The sequence below is a fragment of the Mercenaria mercenaria genome, chromosome 15 (genome assembly GCF_021730395.1).
Source record: "Mercenaria mercenaria strain notata chromosome 15, MADL_Memer_1, whole genome shotgun sequence".
Classification (NCBI taxonomy): domain Eukaryota; kingdom Metazoa; phylum Mollusca; class Bivalvia; order Venerida; family Veneridae; genus Mercenaria; species Mercenaria mercenaria.
Window position 1 is genome coordinate 54605654 of NC_069375.1, and position 25174 is coordinate 54630827.

The window sequence follows — 25174 nt, forward strand, 5'->3', positions numbered from 1 at the left end:
CATTTAAACCTTTTACGGACAATAACTTGAGAACGCTTGGGCCGAGGGTCATGAAACTTCATAGAGAGGTTGATCATGACTAGCAGATGACCTCTATTGATTTTGAGTTCCAAAGGTCAAAGGTCATTTAAACCTTTTACGGACAATAACTTGAGAACGCTTGGGTCGAGGGTCATGAAACTTCATAGGGAGGTTGATCATGACTAGCAGATGACCTCTATTGATTTTGAGGTCAGTAGGTCAAGGTTAAGCAAGTCCGGCTTTGACATTGGCTTAGTTCTGTGACAAGGCCATATTGTGGGGGTATAATTCGTCACTTCTGTGCCAACTCTAGTTTTGACACTACTAAGCTTAATAGCAACAGGCTTGAAAACTAACATAGTTGGGGAAAAGCAGCTAAAATACATACACAATTGAACTCCAAGTAGGCCCTTCTACTGCTGTAGAAGCTCACTGACCTGGTTTACGAGCGATATACTTAAAGTCCCTGCCGCTCCATGTGGATATGAGGCTTCTTAATTGATTGAAGCTGGAACAAGTCTTTAAGTGTTCTGGTAGTCAGTTCCACAGCACTGGGGCAGTATACTTGAAGGGGTTTTTACCATAAGAGGCTGCCTTTTCAGCTGGCACCTGTAATAAATTTGAATACCTAAAATCAATACCTGTAGATTTTTTAATAACAAGATCAGACAAGACAGGTGGAGCAATGTTGTTAACAATTTTAAAAGTTTCTCAAAATATTTCTTAGAATATTGAAACCATGTACAATGACAGGAAGCTGGGCACCAGTGTCTGATGGACACACCTCTGATTTAAAGCTTGCTTTCATTTGCAATTGCCTCTTAAAATTTGGAGACCTTTATATTTTTTGAAAGAATCGTACTGTTTTTGTGTTTTGCAGGTTGTAACTCAATGTACTCTGGGACAGCTGGGCAAATTTCATTTTCAGGAGCCAACACCACAGAGAACACGTGCAATCTTCTTGTTTCTACAGGTATAGTGATTAGGTTATCAGATTAATTAGTAAGGTCATTCATCTGTAACTCAGTGATATTAATCCAATTTTTGTAACAACTCATTTTGGTAAATCATTCAAAGAAAATGGTGTAACAACATAAGGGGAAACAACTCTCTGCAGTTATAATCATTTCTACACTGTTATGTATGTAAAAAGCAGTGTACAAGGTAATTTTGACCAGACTTTTATTTTCAAGGGGGAGTTGTCTTTTGAAATCAGATTGTATGTAAATTAAGTGTTAAATCTGTTTTGTGTCTTTGATGTTATGATACAACTAGAAAATACTATTTCAATATAAGTAATGTTTCACTTGTCCTTTGATTACAGATGGAGATAATACTATTTCAGTATAAGTACTGTTTCACTTGTTCTTTGATTACAGATGGAGATGTGATCCTTGATGTTAAACAGTTAAACTTATGCAAGAGTGGTACACTTGACATCTACCAGGGTTCCAGTAAGAGCGCACTCAAAGTTGCCTCTTTCAATGCTTCTGGCACATATTCAACAATTCCACAGATGAGGTTTCCTGCTGGATCCCCTCCAAGGTAAATTAAATACTGTGAAATCATTTAAATTCGCTGGCATGAAATTTTGTGCAAACAGCAATAAAGACAGTTTCCCTGAGGCCTTAATGCAGGCATTATCATTTAAGATAGAACTTTTATTAAAGTTTTTTTTTTCTCGGAGATTGTAAGCATAGCAAGTGTCACCTGTGTCACCTGTCAATAAAAGAGGCCCATTTATTTATTGTTTAAAAGAAAACAATATGAAAGTCCAACTCATAGTTGTTGTCAATATTAATACAATGGTTCGGTAAAGGGTGAAAGAGTATCAAAGGATCAGTTGAAATTCAAGGTTTTGGAAGTGTTATTATGAATGGTGCTTGTCCAGTTACCCTAAAACAACAAGGGCAGGTGCAAATAATTATGAAACTGCACCATTAAATTCAATAACTTAGTGTGACAGACTGAAATTTGTAGACAACAAATGAATTTATACACACATGAATTTTAATATTTACATATTTTTCTGAATATTATTATTAAATGATAAACAAAAGAAATATTTTGTAGCATTTGTAAGAAGATAACAACAATATGAAACTAGCTTCAGTCATTAAAGTGTTCGTAAAGTAGAGCCAATTTACCAATAAAATTATTAATATAAATAATTTAATCAGATTTCATAATCCATTTTGGTAAAAACAAATTCCTATAAGACAAGGTTTAAATAATTGTTGATAAACTGTGACGTTTCGATAAAATTTGAAATACAAGGGTCATATATTATACACATATTATTGAACTCAATGATGTTTATGTCAGTGATGTTGATGTCGATTATGGCTGGGACAATTTCAAAATTTTGATACCAATTAATCATTTGCATGAAATCAAATCGAACCGGTTAATCGGCCGCCATATTGAAAATGCTGTTTTCTTTCCTGGCGACCATATCAAGGTACTTCCAGCAGCTGTTACCATCACAAACTTAAGAACTTTATTGTTTGCAAGCAGTGTGGTTATTAATAAGTCATATTTTGGTGTGTTTTATTTTAGATATATAACGACAGGCAAATCAGAGACTATTGATTATGTTCAAGTTGATGTGTTTTAGCGGAAATATACTGCGGGTCTATTATATAGTATGTGCCAGTCAAAGAAATGTATAAAGATAAAGTACAATTCATGATGCTAACTGTTTGAGAGCGATTAGCGGTTTTGCAAAATTGAAACTAGTTTCACCTAGTAATCGAATCGGATCCGATTAACCGAGTAATCGTCCCAGTCCTAATGTCGATCTGTATAATGTTTTACGTTTGACAATAATTATCCATTTTACCTTGTAGACTGGTGTGGACAGACAGTAACAACACATGTACAGGAGCAACAGTCATAGCAAGATACTGGACCCAGGATGTTGGTATGCTAGATATATGTTAATGATTTACCTTGCGCTAATGAATTAAATTACAGTAGAATGATGTGCCTTTTTACATCAGCTTTTGTTTTATTTTGTTACTGACTTTATATATATATTGCAACACTAAATGGTTTTCTTGTCTTTTTATAGATGTGTAACATTTGTTGATACTTTCACATGTCGGCCATCCAATAAATGTCAAATTTTTTTATATTGATTTTATGCTATTAAGGTACATGTATTAGATCACTAATAGAGAACCTCCTTTTTGAAGAGTATTCAATTCCTACCATAAACCTACTTTTACTGCAATTCTTAGGGGGGCGTAGGTTCAAGCCCTACTGGGACCAAATTTTTTTCTCATTTTCCTTTTTTTCTAGTAAGTTTTTACTTCTTTCAAGACTTATTATTGATTCTTGTACAAAACTGGAAAAAGATTAATCTTATAAGCGATTTCTTGGTGTTCAAAGTGAATTTACTACTTAAACAGAAAGGGTAGAGTTACACATTTGAAAAAATATTGAGTTATTTTGCTTTCACTCTTAGATTATATTTTGTGGAAGAAATTTAGGTAGGTTTTACGTCTGCCCTAAGGTTATTTTTAAATGGAGTAAGCAAAATTCAAAACAGAAACACAGCATTCGACCTTATTTTTTCAATGTTGAAGTATGAATTCTGTCTCATTAAATCCGTTTACTTGAGGCACCATAGAAAAAATGATATTGACATTTTTATTTTGTGTTTTATAACTGTTTACCAATAGTTTGATGTTTCTTTTATTAAAATTAATGGTAAAATGAGTTCTCAGCAAACGTTTTTGATAGTGGCTATGACTTTGAAATTTGTCTCTACTTGAGCTTGAGGAGATACCATAAGTTATACAAAATTTATAAAAAAAAAACGGCATGGTAAAAGTTGTTTAAAAATTGCAAAATAGTGCAAAACATGGTTACCTTTCAGAATATACCAAGCAGAGGCCATTTTGTAAACATTACTATTAGTGATCTAATACCTTAAGTCTATCTGTCTGTCCATACTTAGAAATTAGTACATAAGGTTGCTAGTAATAAATACATTCCATTGCTGCTTTTAGTGGCTGTAAGAACGATAGAAAGAATAAAAGTATAGCCTCATTAGTACCAATTTGTAGAGATGTCCTTTCATCTTTCTGGCTCTCCTATTGTGATTGTTTATCTATACTGTAAAATCATTTAATTTCGTGGGCATGAAATTTCATGGTTTTGGTCAAACAGCAATTTCATAGGGATATGAATTCATGGATTTCAACTTCAGAACATGAAATGAATGGGAATTTTAGTTGTTCCTTGGGATCAACTTCGTGGATTGACTTGACCACGATATCCAGGAAAATTAGTCCCCCATGAATATAAATGATTTCACAGTATTTTAAGACATTAAATTTGATTGCTGGTTCTTAATCAGCATTGCAGGTTCTATATTTAACTGTTGATAGGGGGCCTCTATGGTCAAATGGATAAGGTCACTGATTTCAAACCATTTGCCCCTCACCAACGTCCGTTCAAGCCCCATTTGGTGCGTAGAGTTATTCATGTGAGAAAGTCATCCAGCTGGCTTATAAAAGGCTGATGGTTTTACCCAGTTCGCCCATGATGAATAATGCATGGAGGTGCTCTTGGGATCTTCCTACACCATCAAAAGCTGAAAAAAAATCTCCTTTATGACCTATATTTGTGTTGCTACAATGTTAACCCCCCTCCCCCACCCCACAAAAAAAAAAAACTGTTCAAAATTATTTATATAGATACTACATGTGGAAAGCTGAGTGCAGCACTATCAGGAACTGTTAAAACACCTAATTATCCAAACCAGTACCCGCTGAATGTGAAATGTAACTGGCCTCTACCTGCCACAGTCAATGCCTCCATGATGTATCTGTCAGTGAATGCCATGGACTTTCAACCAGGGCAAAACATTACACTACAGGTAAGAAAGAACACCATTGACTTTCAAACTGGAAAAAATACTTACACTGCAGGTAAGGTACAACATAACACTGCAGTTTAGATAGAATACCATGGACTTTTAGCCAGGACAAAACGTTACACTGCAGGTAATTAAGATAGAATACCATGGACCATGGATGTCATGCCATGACAAAAGCTTTCTCTGCAGGTAAGAAAGAACGCAATGAAGTTCCAAGCAGAACAAAATGTCCCAGTGCAGGTGGATAGAATAACATTGACTTACTCCAACAAGACATCATAGTGCGGGTAAGAATACCATGGATTGATGTAAGTAACCATAAAACTTCATAATAAACACATTTATCACATGGTTGACCTAGTAGAAGTAAAATAAGGGCTTTTCATATTTTCATACATCAGTGAAACAAGATGTATTTTGGGATCACCCCAGACTGGTAGGAGAGATTTAGTTCGTTGATTTATTTAAACTTGCAAATATTGATTGTCTGCTCACAGGCTTGTTCAGTAAGATTAAAATATTAAAGTGCTTGAATCTAGACCAAGTTCTATATCTATTTGCCCTAATGGCTCTGGAGTTATGACCCTTGAATTACTTACTCAGTATTGCAAAACTTGACATTATCTGCTCTCTTATTTTAGTAGTTTGTGTCCAATATTCAGCGAACTTTGGTCAGATTATTTATGTAGTGATTAAACTTGTTATTTCATGCAATTATATCTGACCAGTGTTAGGTACTAGTTTAGATCCAGTTTAATACCAGGTAACCAGTTTATTTTCATGAGTGTCTCCAGAGATTTGTCCTTTGAATATGTCAGAATTGAGAAAATTGACAACTTATCTTCTCAATAAGTAGAGTATTAGAAGTCCAAAGTATTTTGTGACAGTTTCGTCCTCCTGTTTGTTTTACGCTAGTTATGTCTCCCCCAGGAGACATATTGTTTTTGCCCTGTCCGTCCGTCCGTCCGTACGTCACACTTCATTTCCGAGCAATAACTGGAGAACCATTTGACCTAGAACCTTCAAACTTCATAGGGTTGTAGGGCTTCTGGAGTAGACAGCCCCTATTGTTTTTGGGGTCACTCAGTCAAAGGTCAAGGTCACAGGGACCTGAACATTGAAAACCATTTCCGATCAATAACTAGAGAACCACTTGACCCAGAATGTTGAAACTTCATAGGATGATTGGCCATGAAGAGTAGATGACCCCTATTGATTTTGGGGTCACTCCGTCAAAGATCAAGGTCACAGGGGCCTGAACATTGAAAACCATTTCCGATCAATAACTAGAGAACCACTTGACCCAGAATGTTGAAACTTCGTAGGATGATTGGTAATGAAGAGTAGATGACCCCTATTGATTTTGGGGTCACTTCGTCAAAGGTCAAGGTCACAGGGGCCTGAACATTGAAAACCATTTCCAATCAATAACTAGAGAACCACTTGACCCAGAATGTTGAAACTTCAAACTCCACAGGATGATTGGCCATGAAGAGTAGATGACCCCTATTGATTTTGGGATCACTCCATCAAAAGTCAAGGTCACAGGACCCTGAACATGGAAAACCATTTCCGATCAATAACTAGAGAAGCACGTGACCCAGAATGTTGAAACTTAATAGGATGATTGGTCATGAAGAGTAGATGACCCCTAACGATTTTAGGGTCACTCCATTAAAGGTCAAGGTCACAGGGGCCTGAACATTGAAAACCATTTCTGGTCAGTAACTTGAGAACCACTTGACCCAGAATGTTGAAACTTAATAGGATGATTGGTCATGCAGAGTAGATGACCCCTAACGATTTTAGGGTCACTCTGTGAAAGGTCAAGGTCACAGGGGCCTGAACATTGAAAACCATTTCCAATCAATAACTGGAGAACCACTTGACCCAGAATAATGAAACTTCATAGGATGATTGATCATGCAGAGTAGATGACCCCTAACGATTTTAGGGTCACTCTGTTAAAGGTCAAGGCCACAGGGGCCTGAACATGGAAAACCATTTCCGATCAATAACTTGAGAACCTCTCGACCCAGAATGTTGAAACTTCATAGGATGATTGCTCATGCAGAGTAAATGACCCCTATTGTTTTTGGGGTCACTCCGTTAAAGGTCAAGGTCACAGAGGCCTTAACATTGATAACCAGTTCTGATCAATAACTAGAGAACCACTTGACCCAGAATGTTGAAACTTCATAGGATGATTGAACACGCAGAGTACATGACCCCTATCGATTTTGGGGTCAGTCTATTAAAGGTCAAGGTCACAGGAGCCTGTTCATGTAAAATCATTTTTTGGAAATAACTCGAGAACCACTTGACCTACAATGTTGAAACTTAATAGGATGATTGAACATGCAGAGTAGATGACCCCTATTTATTTTGAGGTCACTTGATCAAAGGTCAAGGTCACAGGAGCCTGAACAGTGACTTGAGAACCACTAGGCCAAGAGTGTTGAAATTTAGTGGGATGACTGGACATGCCAAGTAGATGATCCCTATTGCAGTCAACCATCAGTGTCTCTTTAACTTCCGCTCCTGACCCCTATTGACTTCTTGCCTATAGGACTTTGCATTGGGGGAGACAGGCACTTTTTTACAAAAGCATTTTCTAGTTAATCACATTTTGATGTTGAGGTCATCTCAGATATGTTTTTGTTGATTGAATCGACTTTGTCCATAATTTTGAGAGGAAAATTATAGAGAGGAAGAAGAAATTTTGATGTTTCTGCAGAAAAAAAAAGCTAGCCTTTGATAAAGAGAATCTTATATTTGTGTCTGCATTGATTTTAGTAAACTTTTTGAATGAAAATAATGAGATGCACTACCAAGCATGTCAAGCCTTCAGTTTTGATATTCTATAACTTGTTTAATTTCAGTATGAAAGGAGGCCCATATAAGACCCTTTACATGTATTTATATAGATAGTAATACATGTATATTAAACCTTACATTTCCTGCTTTCAGGATACTAGTAACTCCAGCATTTTGGCAACCTTCAGTGGGAGTATTCTACCTGGTGACCTTATTGTACCGAACAACAACTTGTCGTTGATCTTCCAATCAGGCTTACAGGGACAGTCTGGACAGGGGGCACAACTCACATACAAAGTGTTAAGTATGTAAAACGTTGCTTGAAATTATTCAGTCAAAGTTTTTACTAAGAACAAAAAAGGTAACTAGTTGAAAAAATCTACAGAAACAAGGCTTAACTGCTCTTGAAATAATGGTGTTCATATTAACAGTCTTGTTTTTTGGTTTTCAGTCTTCTTCTATCATAAGCATTGCTCTGCATTTTTATGCAGAGGTGGAGCCACTGCTTTGTGTATTCCACTAGTTCTCAGTGTGAATCATGCAAATGGTTTTTTGTGTGAATATTAAACAATTAAACTTACTTCAATAGTAATTTCCAGTTATAATTCCTTGACTTCTTAATCAGCAATAAGATAACTTTGTGTCTCTTCTGATGAAAAAGTAAAGAGGTTTTAGAACTGTACACGTAAATTCGTAGAGTTAAAAACATTGCAAGCACCTGCAGTATTACAGCACGAAAGGTATAAACTGGCCTGATCTATGTGATCAATTTAAGGTAGTCTGCTTGCTTGAAACAAATATTGTTCTGCAATGTAGAATTTGATTTTTGTTACACCAATTTTAAAACATTGATCCTCTGGACAATTTTCATAATGGGTTTCTGTGGGAAAATTGCACTTTTGATTACTGGTTTCCCAGTAGTTTCCGGACTGAAATCGCTATGTTTTGCCAGTAACTTTCAAACAAAACATAGTAGAAACATAAAATTTTCACAGAAGAAAGCTAGGTTCTTCATAAACACCATGCGGAATTCATATTTCACTTGTGTTCATTAACACAAATGTAGATGAGGCCTCAAAAGGGGCAGTTGATTCCATTAATATCTCAGTTATTCCGAGTAATTTTCTGGACCTTCCATTGTAACAGCTGTAACCTTTCTGTAAAAGGAAACATTTCTGATTTCGTTATATATATTCAAAATTAAAACGTAATTCTAAGGCGTGATGATGATTTGAAAAGTATATTTTAACAATTTAACAAATACTGAATTTGTAATACGCTCATTACAGTTACGTCTAATTACATTTAAAAATGCAGAACATATTGAGCGGACTGCTTATATTACAAAAAAGGAGAAATTAAGAGCTTTAAATATACTGTGAAATCATTTAAATTCGCTGGCATGAAATTTCGCGCAAACATGAGGAAGGACTGTTTCGCGCGGGCTTTAATTCGCGCATTTTCAATTATAGCAATGAAAAATATAATAAAAAATAATAGAGCAGTTTTAAATTCGCGCATCGATCCTGGCGCGAAATATGCGAAAATTCGTCCTATGTGAATAAAAATGATTTCAAAGTAATTAACAACTTTAAAAAAAAAGGAACAAGAATGGTCTCAAAATTGGTAGTCTAACGCCATGACCACTGGGGCATGGACACTGCTGCTAAACATTTGATTGATTTACACGTATTGGAGGTATATACCCGTCTATTTTGGTTCCTATTTTTAACCGATAATTTAATGCCATATTATAGTGAATTGCCTGTATAATGGCTACCTGACAGTATTCTAGGTTTTCGAGATATTACACCAGTAATTCAGGTTAATTAGACTACCTTCAGATGTGTTTGTAAGTCAATGTTCTGTTCTGTTTGTAGTATTCCAAGCACAGTTCCTTTTTTGTCTGTATTTCAACAGATTTACACATTCAAGAAAAGAGACCTTTTCCTGAGTAAAGGAATATGTTTTCTAATCATGTGTCTGTTGTGAAGCATTATGGTGGGTGATAGAAAAAATAATCAGAAGAAAATCTTGTTAGTTCTGTTGTAGAACTTTTGTAACATGAAATTAAGTGAAGCACTCTGGTTCCACCAAGACCATTGAGAAACTAAAGTAACTAAACTCATTTTAGCAATCAGTCTTTTTATTAATCATTGATCAAATAAAGTCATTTGGTTTGAAACAGTCAGCCAAATTGTATTTCAGCTTGTGGTGGACTGGTTACCAAATATCCTGCAAATCTGACTGTGCCGCAAGCAAAGAACCAGTCTGTGGAATGCATCTGGATCATCCAGGTGCCTCTGAATGGTACCAAGAAATCTGTGAACATTGTGTCAGCTAATGTCACAGTGACAGGATATAAAAATGCTACAAAGTAGGTCACATATTCTTTACAGTAAGACGATTTACATACGTACATATCTTTACATTTACTTATACATGTAGAAGGAAAAAAAAAGAACTTTGGTGTAATATTATCAAGAACAGCTCAGCACTTGACTGCATTCATTGTCAGATGTCATTGAAGAAAACAACAGAATGGGCACTCAACAAAAAAAAATCAGTCAAAATTGTCAGAATGTTGAAATAAATTCCCCTTTGTTAATAACTAAAACTCATTTTTGTGATGGTAAGTATCATTGAATCAGTTTGATACAACTACATAATTTTTATTATTTGTATTAAGAGACCATCCAAGGGACTGCTAAGAAGTGGTCTCTTAATGAATTTCAGTCAGATAAAAAGAAAAGTTTTTTTTTAACTGTTAATGTAACTGTATTTATTATGAACATGTACGGTATAATTTCAAAATCTGTTTAAACATCATGAACACTTTTCTTAGTCCACAAACCGTGAAAGTTATAGCTGGATTGTTTGTCAGTTTGGCTGGTACAAAAGTTAATTGCATTCACACATGTGCAAAACGTAGTCGCTAATTACCTCGGTGAAGAAATGCCCGTACGATGTTGACTGTATACGCTGAAAAGTTATATAGTCTGACATTTATTTTGATTTACTGATACACATGGAAAGAAGCAATGACTTTTTTTCAACAAAATAGGAGGGATTATTATGTAAATATTAGGAACGAATTAGTTCCTTCAGATTTCATGCAAAAGGAACAATAAAATATGATTGGCAAGTACATTAATTGCTAACACATTCTATAGATTAGCCAATCATATTCTGTCATTCATGTCTGTCTTTTGTTGTCAAGTCCGTGTCATTTCCCAATCATTACTCCAATGTCTGTTTTTATGCCCCCGAAGGGAGGCATATTAGTTTTCAACTGTCTGTCCATTGGTTCGTTCGTTGGTTCATTAGTTAGTTAGATCGTTCGTTCGTCACGTTAACTTTTTGCATGAAGGCACTTTACTCGTGAACCACTGCACCCAGGACCTTCAAACTTCACATGCTGATAGTACTTATTGGGTATACCGCCCCAACTGACTTCGGGGTCACCAGGTCAAAGGTCAAGGTCACAGGGGCAAACGTTAACTTTTTGCATGAAGGCACTTTACTCGCGAACCACTGCACCCAGAACCTTCAAACTTCACATGCTGATAGTACTTATTGAGTACACCACCCCTACTGACTTTAGGGTCACCAGGTCAAAGGTCAAGGTCACAGGGGCCAATGTTAACTTTTTGCATGAAGGCACTTTACTCGCGAACCATTGCACCCAGGACCTTCAAACTTCACATGCTGATAGTACTTATTGAGTACACCACTCCTACTGACTTTGGGGTCACCAGGTCAAAGGTCAAGGTCAAAGGGGCCAACCTTAACTTTTTGCATGAAGGCACTTTATTCGCGAACCACTTCACCCATGACCTTCAAACTTTACATGCTGGTAGTATTTTATGAGTACACCAACCCTATTGACTTTGGGGTCACCAGGTCAAAGGTCAAGGTGCTGCGGGGGCATTTGACACCATTAGTGACAGTTCTTGTTGAGCATTGCCTTATGAATTAGCCAGTATATTTTATGGTAAATATTAAGCTTTTTCTGATGAATGAACCAGTACATTTTATTGTAAATATTGAGCATTGCCTAATGAGTTAACCAGTGCATTTTATTGTGAATATTGTACATTGTTTGATGAGTTAACCAGTACATTTATTGTAACTCTTGTACATTGCTTGGTGAGTTGACCAGTACATTTATTGTAACTCTTGTGCATTGCTTGATGAGTTAACCAGTACATTTATTGTAACTCTTGTACATTGTTTGATGAGTTAACCAGTACATTTATTGTAACTCTTGTACATTGCTTGGTGAGTTGACCAGTACATTTATTGTAACTCTTGTACATTGCTTGATGAGTTGACCAGTTATTATTGTAACTCTTGTACATTGCTTGGTGAGTTGACCAGTACATTTATTGTAACTCTTGTACATTGCTTGATGAGTTAACCAGTACATTTATTGTAACTCTTGTACATTGCTTGGTGAGTTAACAAGTACATCTTATTGTAAATATTGAGCATTGCCTGATCAGGTAGCAAGTACATTTTATTGTAAATATTAGCATTGTAAGTTAAATTGTAGTGTAAATTTTCAGTGGTGCACTTGAGATACATGATGGTAGCTCTGTGCGTGATCCCTCTGTCAGTGTGGACATGACACAGAAAAATGCGACACGTATTTACAGTAGAACCAACTTCCTGTTTGTCAGATACACGTACACAAACTCAGCAAGTGGTCCTTTCAGTTTCAACTTCACCTACAATACTTTCAGTAAGTATTTTGTCTCTCTGTACATATATAATGAGCAGTGCCATGAGAAAATCAACATAGTGGCTTTGCGACCAGCATGGATCCAGACCAGCCTGCGCATCCGCGCAGTCTGGTCAGGATCCATGCTGTTCGCTTTCAAAGCCTATTGCAATTAGAGAAACTGTAAGCAAACAGCATGGATCCTGACCAGACTGTGTGGATGCGCAGGCTGGTCTGGATCCATGCTGGTCTCAAAGCCACTATGTTGGTTTTCCCATGGCGCGGCTCATATATTTATTCATTTATATAGTTAAATCTGTAGTTAACAAACCAACGTGTCTGACTAAACAAGATACCAGGTCAGTAATTCCATTTACTTGGAAACATGTAGACATGATGCTGTCTGTATTTTCCAACTCTTGCAATAACTGCTCTGTACAACAAACAAGTGCTATTTATCAAGGTCACAAGTGTCAGAATCATTCAGAGCAATCATCCAGATTAATCCTAACCTTGCACCTTTTGTTTCTGGTTTATTATGTCTGATACTGATACATTGTACTGTGAAATCAGTTAATTTCTTGGGCATGAAATTTCGTAGGTTTTGGTCAAAACGGCAATTTCGTTGGGATATGAATTTGTGGATTTCAATTTTTGAACATAAAATTAATGAGAATTTTACTTGTTTGTTGGGATTGAATTTCGTGGATGGACTCAACCACAATATCCATGAAAATTAGTCCCCCACGATTATATTGATGATTTCACAGTATATACATTTTGTAGATTGTAACAGCAGCAGCCAGTGTGACAATGGTGTGTGTATACACCCAGACTGGAGATGTAATGGAGTACCTGACTGTAGAGATGGTACAGATGAGAAAAACTGTAATGGTTCCCAGCCAATCCCACCAGCACCAACACCAGCACCAAGCAAGGGAGGGAAGAAATCTGGAGGTGAGTGTGTATCTGTTGTAGGAAACATGGCTAGTTACCTTGAAACTCTTTTCATCATGTACATATGTCTGTAGACAAGCTCTTGTCTGGGCTGTACTTCTTCATTTTTGTTGAGCTCGCTTGCAGTGAGCTCAATGTGGTGGTCACTTTGGCGGGTCAGTGTGTGTGTGTGTGTGTGTGCGTGCGCACACGTCCGATTTTGTCCAGACCATAATAACTTTGACATGCTTGGACCAATCTTTAAATTTGGCATGAATGTTAACCTCAATGAGGAGTGTCATATGCAAACCCCATGTTCCTACCTCAAAGGTCAAGGTCACAGTTGGAGGTCAGAGGTCAAATTTTTTGTCCAGAGCATTACTTCTTCATGCATGGTGGTATTTTGATGTAACTTGGCATGAATGTTCAACATTATAAGACTGACTGAGTGTTACGTGCAAGAACCTGGTCCCTAGGTCTAAGGTCAAGGTTATACTTGACAGCTGGCGGGCTCGACATTCTGCCCATAGGCATACTTAAATATACAGATATACTGGACTAGTTTGTAGAGATTTAGGGTGTTGTAGTCATGTAAAGGAACTAGGCTGCAGTGATTGAGGATGTAGAAGTCATATAACCAGACAAGGCTGCGAGATTGAGATGTTGTAGTCATGTAAGGGTACTAGACAGCAGAAGTTGGGAAATGTTGTAGTCATGTAAAGGGATTAGACAACAATGATTAAGGATATGATAGTCATGTGGGGACTAGGCTGCAGAGATTAAGGATGTTGTAGTCATGAAAAAAACAAGACTGAGGAGATTAGGAAATCTGTCTGTGTGCTAGAACTTCTCCTTTATGAAGCATTCTGCAGTACTTCTTGTACTTCTCTTAAAAGATGCTACAGTTGCATGAAGAATACAGGATATTACTATACATGTATTTCAGTGGCAGGTGTCTGGGTGTTTGTCTGCCTGGTGATTGGTATAGTGGTTGGTGTCATACTTGCCATGTTCGTCCCACGATGCATCAGGAAAGTTCGCGGCAGAAGCAGGTCACCTGGCAGCAACTATGGCTCACTGCATGAGGACACGTAGATTGTCGACGATCGGTTCAGAAAGCTGTTTTTTTATACTAAATCAATAATTCCTGAAATTAAAGTTTGATTTTAAAAGTACAGAAGATTTGGTATGTAAGAAATTGTGTTCAGGGTAGATTTTAATTTAGATGAAATATGGAATAATATGATCTGACTTTTAATCTTTTTGGACAAAAAGTACTGTCTATTTTGAACAATGTTACTTGGGGAGGGGTATACAATGTCTTTGTAGAAAAAACCAATAATTACTACACACAGAGTATACTTGTACACTTATGTTGTGTTTTTGTTCAAAAAGAATACACATATTACTTTTGTAACATATTTTTTTTTGCATTTCATGTTCATTTTAGGCAATATCTGGATATAGTCCCCTCTATTTATGGAATGAATAAAAATACATTGATTTAGTAACCCTTTTAAAAGTTAAAATTAAATGTCTACAAGTTTAGGACACTCTTAGGGGTGGAGATTGGTGATTATAACACACTTCATTCTGTAGAGTGGACTATTACCAGAATATGCCCCATTTTATTTGATAAAACACAATTACAAGTAAGTATGATCTGGTTTGAACATTTGTACAGTTGTATTTTTAAACATGTATATGTGGTAGAATGAATTGTTCATTAATTCAGTTGATGTGAAATAGACTGTTTTGAACAAAATTTTGTTACTGTATTTGAAATTGTTACATTCCAGCTGGTTTCAAGTGTTCTAAGATTTACTGAGATCTGATTTTATGTTTCATACTACCAATATACAAGTACCAGAGAATCTCATAGTTTTTGTTGTTGTGTATGTTGTTGACTCAATGTTGAAAAATTAATTTTTTATGAGACACTTTGCTAACTAGATTTTCTTGTGTACTATATAGATATTTTTTCTGGTAAAGTGAAGTGTTATAGTCTTTTCTGCAACTTAACTATACTTTCGGGCTAATATGCCAGACATTTAAATGCAATATTATACACTTTGTACTTACAGTAGGTGATTAAGTAAATAAGGTTTTTGTACTAATTAAGTTCTTCTTACAACTGGTTGTTGCACTAGGAATTGCTGTAATGGTTTCATTTTATACAACATACCCGAAGTAGACTACTTTGTAATTGCAACTGTTTTTATATGTTTGGATATTAATATTTTCTGCTAGTAGCTCTTGATGTCAAAGAGAAATGTTGCAAAGTTTCCATTATATGTTATATAGCAAATATGATACCACTTTAACCAGAAATCAGCTTGCTACCAACTTTACATATTGACTGTATAACACAGAACAAAAAGGCAAGTCCCTTCCTACGTTTGAGATATGTCCAAACACTATAGAACCTTATTTTTGGACAAAATCTCAACCTGATCCACAACTCTAGGATTAGGTAGATTCACATTTTATCATTTCGCTATATAAAGTTTATTGCTCCAACCAGTTAATTTATCAGTGGCACCATTTTGAAAAGTCCAGTCTGCAGAACCATATCTTTTCAAAAATAACAATGCTAGAATATATGAAATTCTAAAACAGAGTATTCATTTGATATTCTTCTCAGATGGTCATAGTACAGTAAAGTTCCGCTTAACGACCGGTCCGAAAATGAGACCGTTCCATTAATACGGGCAGTTTTTGAAAGAACCAAATTTTTTTCTCTATAATTTAATGGTCACAAGGTCGGAAAATGCGACAGGTCGGCTGTTACATATTACAACCACTTTTTAAAGAACCAAACTGTCAAATTGTGTTGTTTTAGGTCTCTTTAATGCGACTGCTCAGCTATTAGCAAGTGTCAACTAATTAGCGGTTATACACGGACTGTTATATTTTGCAACATTACCTATGAACGCTGCTTTACGACATGCAGAAGAGACATGTGAAAAACAATTACAGTGACCGAGTTATGACAATTTGATTGTTTATTGATTGTTTATTTCATGTACCATTACTGATTGTTCATTTAGTGAAAACTACGTAACGAAACTGTTTGATGTATTGATTCGGAACATGTACAAATTAATAGATAATTGGAATTGCAGCAAGTGGTAATTGTATCCGATTTTTCGGATGGGTAAGCAATTAAACTAATTATGTTTTGAGCGAATGTTTTACTTTAATAGAATATGAATGTTTTAAAATCATTGCATTTTTGCATCTTACATGGTTAAGTCAATCTTTTAATGAAATTTTATTGTGAATGATAAAAATGGAAAAACATAACGTAAAGAGCTAACTTTGCAAGAAAAAGTAAATTTGATAGGTGAAAGTAATGGCAAAAGTCATCGGCAATTGGCTGAGCAGTTTGGGATTGGAAAAAGCTTTATCAATTGACTTTTAATGCATTAACGCATCACTAAGTTGCTTATGAATTTTGGGTTGTTTCTGGCTAAATACAGTCATTTAGAAATCTCATATTAAATATTTCTGCCAAAATGCAGAAATGGTGCCATTGCTGTATAGATGCTATATATAGGATTTAAGGGCTGTACTGGGCTGTATTGATTCTAGGTAACCTTGCTTCATACTGCAGTACACCAATGAAAAAGTATCATCATCATTAGAATAATGATCAACTTGGTTTTTATGCCCCCGAAGGGAGGCATATTAGTTTTCAACTGTCCATCTGTTCGTTGGTTCGTTCGTTCATTCGTCACGTTAACTTTCTGCATGAAGGCACTTTACACGCAAACCATTGCACCCAGGACCTTCAAATCACATGCTAATAGTACTTATTGAGTACACGACCCCTATTGACTTTGGGGTCACCAGATCAAGGTCACCAGGTCACCAGATCAAAGATCAAGGTGCTGCGGGGGGCATTTGTCACCTTTAGTGACAGCTTTTGTTGAAATCTACTTTTTAAGATGGAAGTTTCCTAGATTTCCACAGTCCGTGAAGAACAAGGAATAATAATTGCTTTATTATTGCTTAACTTTTGTTTTATCATTGCTTTATAATTGCTTAATGATATATTTTGTAGATAACCTTGTTTTTTGTTGCTTTGTATAGACATTGAGGGTACTTGTTAAATATGATTGCAATAAGTATGTGCCTGTAAGACACAATAAAAGTAAGGTGGACAGTGCTCAGCTAAATATTGACCAGTTGCCTCATGTTGGATTGCTCTGCCTCCTAGATCATGTGGTCTGGAAATGCATATTCCACAAACAAGCTTCAAAATGAAGGATACGATAATGTCGAGTGACTGTTCTTAACATATTGACAAATATACCTTTCCTTCTAAACATCATTGTGACAGAGAAGTTTGATAATGAGCCATGTATCAACTCTTATTAAACTTTATTTTCGGGATGGAAATATCACAAAAGTTTGCATTTTTCTCCCAAAGCTTCTTCTTGGTTAAGGGAAAGGAATGATTTGCCAAACTTGAATAAGGTATGCAGGTTCAGCTTCAGCCGTTTAACAGTAACATACTATGAATTAATTAGATTTAGGAGATAGATGGCTACTTATCTACTAATCACAATAATCACTTTGTCAATAAGCAGTATGCAAGTGTGTTTTAAAAATCAGTATCTGTTTGGATCTAAGATAAGCTTGATAGACATGTGGCGACGGGTCAGTTATTTCAGTTAACTTTTTGTCGTTGTCCATAATGAACAAATGTGTAGTATATGATTATCCTTAATTAGTGATAATATTTTTGGCCAAGAAGTTGTAAATGTTGCTGCCATGTTTAAGGACTCATTGAAAGGTACTGTTATTGGGTGATACTGTCTGTGATGACATACTGGCTAACTAGTTTGAACTGCTGTAGTCTCAAATACCAGGCATAGACTTCCAAAAAATTGACAATAGGAGTTGGTGGCTATATAGAGTGACATAAGTGTACAGTTGCCTTGTAGGACCAGTTAACATTTTGTACAGTTTAAACCCACCTTAATACACAGTTAAATATTGTACAAGATAATAACAGTGGTATATCTGGACTTACTATTACAGTGCTAATTTTTGCTACTATTGTTGTATATGATCATGTATTAATGCTGTTTCTTTGTATTCATTTTTTTTATAGAAAAGAAAAAAATGGCCTCTGATTTCGAGATCTGATTCAATCATGGCAGTTTTTTTTTTTAAACTTTTATCTTTTTTTTTTCCTTTTATTATAAGTTCATTTCTGCATAAATTGGAGATATTTACAGTTTACTTACAATCTTTGTACAATTTTATAGAGATAAATTCTTGTGCCTTAAAATACGTGATTTATTAAATATTGCAGAAACACTATATTTATACATTTCAGTTTGTGACTAATATTTTTAAGTGACCATGTACCTGATTTACATATTTGCAGTTTATAGTAAATTGCATGCAGTAGTAGTAGAAATCTAGTGTCACTTGCAATCGTTTAACTCCCTGAGGCCGATAGTGTAACATACCTGCTGCGGCGAGATAAAAATTACCACCTGGCGTCGAAGACATTATCTGATCTTATCATAATCACACTCGCATGCGGTCAATTGAAATAATGCAGGGAAACATTATTAACTTTTGTGTAAGTTAAAATAAACTAACAAAACCTTCGAAGTTTAAACAAATATTTTTATATCATATTTCGCCCGTGGCTTATATCCAAATTGAACAATAATTTCACTTCGAAATATTCACAATTTAAGCACGTAAACACATTATATTCCAATTGATAGATACGTTATTTACACAGAATATTTAAATCAGTATTACTTGAAATTTACACCTATTTTTGTGTGAATATCGATGGTTTATTTTGATGTATAATCTATTTCTAAATATGTACATAAATATTGTGTGAAACGCGCTTAGACAGTTAAATTGCAACATTTACATCCATGGTTGAATAATCATTAAATTTACAAACATGCATTTATTTACATACATTTTTGTTGTGTTTTATGAAACATGTTTTGGTGTGTTATTTGTATCCATTTGTATCGTATGCGATATAAATGTAAGAATATTTCAGCCTTCTAAATCTTAGTATTTCCCGACCATTCATTTCTCTGATACTGGAATTTCATCATCGGTCTCATCACCCGACGGAGCTGATATGTCAGAATCAGCATGATAATGAATATTTTCTTCATTTTAAGAAAGATCTGTGGCCAACGACATTATTTTACTCTTTTGAAAAAATGTATGAACAGTATGAAAGAAAAAAATCACAGCGGAGTTCGTCTTTTTATTTCCTTTACATGACCTCATAATTATAAACATTTATTTTAACAAGGGAACTGATTAGTAGCACACTTAGTAATTATAACATCTGAGAAATAATAACCAGAATGCAATATAATTTTGCTTTTATCAGATTTATCAAAAATTAACAAGTATGTGACGCAGTTAGCATGATGTCGGTACCGCGACTATAGTCGTCAATCGCCGTCCTAGGGAGTTCTGATAACGCGCTTATAGTCGCATATCGACGCTACAGGGGTAGAAAATATAGCGCCTATAGTCGCATTTCGGCCTCAGGGAGTTAAAGACAGTTAAGTTCACTTTATGATTTATTTTATAGACTTACAAAGTTATGTACAATGTATGTACGGTGTGTAAGACTTTTTTTTGCAATATTTCCATTATATATTGTCATTTATTTTGGTGCACTTTTATTGTAAAGGAATACTCGGCTCTAAGCTTTTCTCTGATGTTTGTTTTTGTTGTCAGGCCATGAGGTTTATTGTCAAGCCAGATGTGTGAAAGTAGGTTGTATATAATTATTCAGTATGTGGGGCCGTGAGGATTGTTGTCGAGCCAGATGTGTGAAAATAGGTTGTATATAATTATTCGTTATGTAACTGATGTATTGTGCTTGCTTATTTGTTTTACATTCCATCAACAGTGATTGTATCACAATATACCAGACTCTGTGATTTTACGGAATGTTTAGAAGGGTTGTAAGTTTGCCGTAGAAGTGACATGGCATGCTTGTTCTGTGTTTGCTCCACAGTAACCCAGGTAAGTTTTTCCTTTTTACAACAACCTCATCAGGATAACAAACTTTGACTTGCAAGTTGGGGTGGTAGTTCTACAAGGGGGACAACCCATGCCTGAAATGTTGCATGAAGGGGCACCTAGGGTCTTTCTCCACAAGCAAAAGTTGGAAAAGTACATACGACTCAAAACCCAACATAACAAATACAGATTGCTCATGTATCAGTGTATATTCCACCATGTGAACGCATTCCAAATAAACCCAACTTCTAGCCTTATAAAAATACCCAACTTTACAGTATGTCTTAATTAAACTTCCTATAAACAGTTATGCCCTGCAGAACAGTCAAATTTCATAAACACTGGTTACTGTGGTGTGATACACATTTCATTTATTTTAAGATAGTGCTTTGTGCTTGTAAGGTATTTAATTCCTCCCAACATCATACTATTTTCTAGAGAGAGAGAGAGTACAAGCAAGAGTAGAGACAGGAGAAAAAGCAGTAAAATACTGCATAATATATAAACAATCTAGTTTGACAGCTTTTTAAAAGGACACACAAAGCAATGCTGTTGTTGTTTTTGAGACTGATTAAACTGGGGAAGAAACATCATGTATCAGCTGTTTTTGTAAAAAGAGGACAAATGTTCAGGTAAATAAGAAATTATAAGACACTGTAATTTGAAAATGATATCAGTTAAGAACAAATAAAAGCACTGTTGGTGTAAAATATAGGTAGTGGACCTGTAATGACAGTGGGCAGATTACCTATTTCTCTGCGATTCTGGTATTCTTCTGTTTCTACGGCAAGCCATACATGTGTTCAACTACATTTCCGTCCGAAGAATGCTGAACTGCTTAAGGAGAATATGAAATCACACAGAATTTTGTTGAGTGTCATTACAGGTCCACTACCTTAATTACAGTATTCACTAAACTGTTTAATAGTGACTTTTTTTTAGAGATTACTTGATATTCAGTGTCACAGGTAACCATCGCTGGAGAGTACTGTAAAAATTATAATTGACAGTTTTGCTTTTGTGACATCGGAAACCTTGGCTCAGTGTCAGTTATCAGAATAACATAGAATAAAGTCAGGGTTCATTTACAGAAAAAAAAGATCTTAACTTGCAGAGATATGTGAAGCGATTTAAGGAAAATTTCACCAACTGCCTTGTAATGCCTATTCCCGAAGAATTACTTTGACTTGAAGTGGAACCTGCATGTGCTTTGATCTGATTGGATTTGATTATTATAGGTTATGCATTTTAGTGCTTTTTTAGTTTTTTGTTTAGAATATTCAGAGAATAATACTTGCTTGATTTCACAAATAAATAACAAAAAAATAATGTTTGTTGTTACTTCGTTCTAACAAGAGCACTGGCTTGCAGGTGCAGACGCTCACCTGATTTTTTTGTCTCTGTATAATAGAAATATTCTCCTACCAGTGTGTTTTTGTGGTATTTTCTAAGTCCAAAAGGGGCCATATTTTCTTGCAAAAAGCAGGATGAAGTTATGTTTCTTGCTGTACAGAGTCAGCTATTGATGGTGAACAAGTGTTGCAAGTTTTAAAGCAATAGCTCTAATAGTTAGGAGAAAAGCTGACCTAAACATAAAACTTAACCAGGTAACGCTGACGCCGATCAAGTGATGACAATAACTCATTTTTTTTCAAACAAGAGCTGTCGGAGGACAGCACCGCTCGACTATTTAACAGCCTTGTCAATTGAATGAATACAAAAGCTGAAAAAGGGGCATAATTCTGTAACAAGAGGGTCATGATGACCCTGAATCACTCACCTGAGTAATATGAGCCACATGATTCAAATGGCAAACTGATGCTAAAATATTATAAGGTAGGTCAGTAGGTCAAATTCATTGTCACTGAAAGTCATTTTTAAGATCGGTATGCAAAACTGTACAATTATGTCATCCAAATTTCAAGACTGCATCTTAAAAAACAAGAAAGTAGGTCAGTAGGTCAAGGTCACAGTAATCACTTGGGTACATCAGGTAAATATAATTAGTCTAGGAAATATGATCTGATAATTTTTTAAGTTTTTAACTTTTTTCTATATAACTCATATAACAAGTGACCCTCAGGGTGGGGCCTCTGTTAACCCCAGGGACATAATTTGAACAATTCTGTTAGAGGTCCACTAGGCAATGCTACATACCAAATATCTACAGCCTAGGCCTTTCAGTTTTAGGCAAGAAGATTTTTAAAGTTTTCTCCAATATAAGTCTATGTAAAACTTAGGATCCCCGGGGCAGGGCCTCTTTTCACCCCAGGTGCCTAGGCCTTGTAGTTTCAGACAAGAAGATTTTTGAAGTTTTTTCCTATATAAGTATATGTAAAACTTGGGACCTCCAGGGCGGGGCCTCTTTTCATCCCAGGGGTACAATTTGAATAATTTTCATAGAGGACCATTAGATGATGTCACATGCCAAATATCAAGGCTCTAAGCCTTGCAGTTTTGGACAAGAAGATTTTTAAAGTTTTTCCTTCCGGTTGCCATGGCAAACAGAGTTCTGCATGGAATAAAAATTCTTTAACAATTTTGAAAGGGGACCACCCAAGGATCATTCCTGTGAAGTTTGGTGTAATTCTACCCGGTGGTTTTCAAGAAGATTTTTTTAGAAAATGTTGACGGACACACGACGGACGACTGACACCGCTCGACGGACTACGGACATTGACCGGTCACGAAAGCTCACCATGAGCCTTTGGCTCAGGTGAGCTAAAAATGCAAAACAGGGTTATGGAACCTGCACAGTGCTTATCAGCTCATGACAGTGGACAAGTGTGTGTCGATCCTTTCCCATTAGTGGATACTGAGATACCAGCTTACATACAAAAACTGCTAAGTCGAAAAAGGGGCATAATTTTGAATAAAAACAAAGTAGAGTTATGGAACTTGTTCATTGTAAGTCAGTTTATCACAGTGAATAAGTGTGAAGTTTCAATCCATTCCCACAAGAGGTTACTGAGATACCAGCTTACATACAAAACCTTAACCAAATTGGGACGCCTACACATGGGCGAGTCTATGAATAGTCGAGCTAAAAAGCGGATGAGCAAAAAATGTTGAACTCTACCAAGTGATTTAAATTGAAGTGTTCAAAACTAAAACGTAGTTACCATTTCCAGGCCAGTAAAAACCAAACGGCTGACATTAAAACAATACAGTTTACTCAGTTTCAGAAACCTTAAATGACAGACACAGAACTAAACTTTGTCCCCAATCTGACCAGTTAATGTCGGCTGTATCTACTACATGTACATACACAAGGCAGTTTAAACAAGAGCTGTCACAGGAGATGGAGAGCTCAACTATCTGGATGCTGGATAGTGAAATAGGGCACATTGAGAAAACTGGAGCTGTCACTGAAGTGATTAATGACTCCAATGTGAATGATGGTATTGGACAGTAGGTTAAATCGGAGTCAAATATATTAAGTAATAACAAACATGATTGAAGGTGTTTCAAAATATTAACTTAAAGTGACATAATCTTTTAAATTAATTCATGATCTATTTCTCCAAGAGTAATCCACCATATGCCATATGATGTGGGTAATAATGTGGAACAATTATTTTGAATATAATCATATTACTAGTAATAATTCAGACAGAGCAAGTGCATTCACAACTTAAATCCGAAATGCTCCGTAAAACGAAGGCACTGAATTAAAAAAAATAATGGTTCCAGAGTGACTGTGTCATATGATAAGCGTGATGTGGAACATTCGTTTAAAGTTGAAATCCATTTAGTAGCAAGAGAAATGGTGAAAAAGTATCAAAATTAAACTAAAGTTCTAAGAAAAAAAGGGAAATAATTTATCAAATATCAATGGAAGAGTTACGGTTTTTACTTCATATGATGTGGAAAATAATGTGAAAGAAATGTTTGAATATCCAATCTATTCAGTTATAACAAAGATAGCATGAAAGTGAATCTGAAATTTTAAGAAAGGGAAAATATTTCATGAAATACTGGTGTAAGACTTGTGGCCCTTGTGTCATATAATGTGGTTGATGATGAGGAACAGTTACTGTAAATTTAAAACAAATCCATCTGGTAATCACAGAGTAAAAGTGCATAAAAGTATGGATATGGACAGACATCATCTCTGTATAGTCGAGCTCAAAAGTTACAATATGGAGGTAGTAACTTTTGGAGTATCTGACATACACATTTGAAATTAGGTAAAAAATATTATAGCATCAGTAATGAACATCGTCTTTTTCATTTGCCAGTTACTTATTTCAAAAATAATTACCCGATTATTTTATATTGCTTCTATATTTCAAGTTAGTGTGGGTATTGGTGTCCCAACCCTTGCAGAATCTGTCATACACTAGTGTGGCATTGATGTCATAACCCTCGCAGAATCTAGATCATATGCAAATGTGGTATTAATGTCATAACCCTTGTAGAATGTAGATAATACACAAATATGGCACTGATGTCATAGCCCTTGCAGAATCTAGGTCATACACTAATGTGGCATTGATGTCATAACCCTTGCAGAATCTAGATCATACACGAATGTGGCATTGGTGTCATAACCCTTGCAGAATCTAGATCATACACGAATGTGACATTGGTGTCTAAACTCCTGCAGAATCTAGATCATACACGAATGTGACATTGGTGTCATAACCCTTGCAGAATCTAGATCATACACGAATGTGGCATTGATGTCATAACCCTTGCAGAATCTAGATCATACACAGGTGTGGCACTGATGTCATAACCCTTGCAGA

The 25174-nt window shown here is 35.7% G+C and overlaps 1 protein-coding gene across 1 annotated transcript in view; it reads left to right on the forward strand.

The window, feature by feature from the left end:
- Positions 1-21752, forward strand: part of LOC123554972 (cubilin-like) — a 64581-nt gene extending 42829 nt beyond the window's left edge. Inside the window, exons 13-21 of the mRNA XM_045345438.2 lie at positions 902-994; positions 1401-1566; positions 2871-2944; positions 4728-4909; positions 7880-8030; positions 9935-10103; positions 12295-12470; positions 13236-13406; positions 14332-21752. Of these exons, the coding sequence (XP_045201373.2) occupies positions 902-994; positions 1401-1566; positions 2871-2944; positions 4728-4909; positions 7880-8030; positions 9935-10103; positions 12295-12470; positions 13236-13406; positions 14332-14480 (1331 nt within the window). The 3' untranslated portion in view covers positions 14481-21752. The remainder of the gene's footprint in view (positions 1-901; positions 995-1400; positions 1567-2870; positions 2945-4727; positions 4910-7879; positions 8031-9934; positions 10104-12294; positions 12471-13235; positions 13407-14331) is intronic.
- Positions 21753-25174: the final 3422 nt, after the last annotated feature.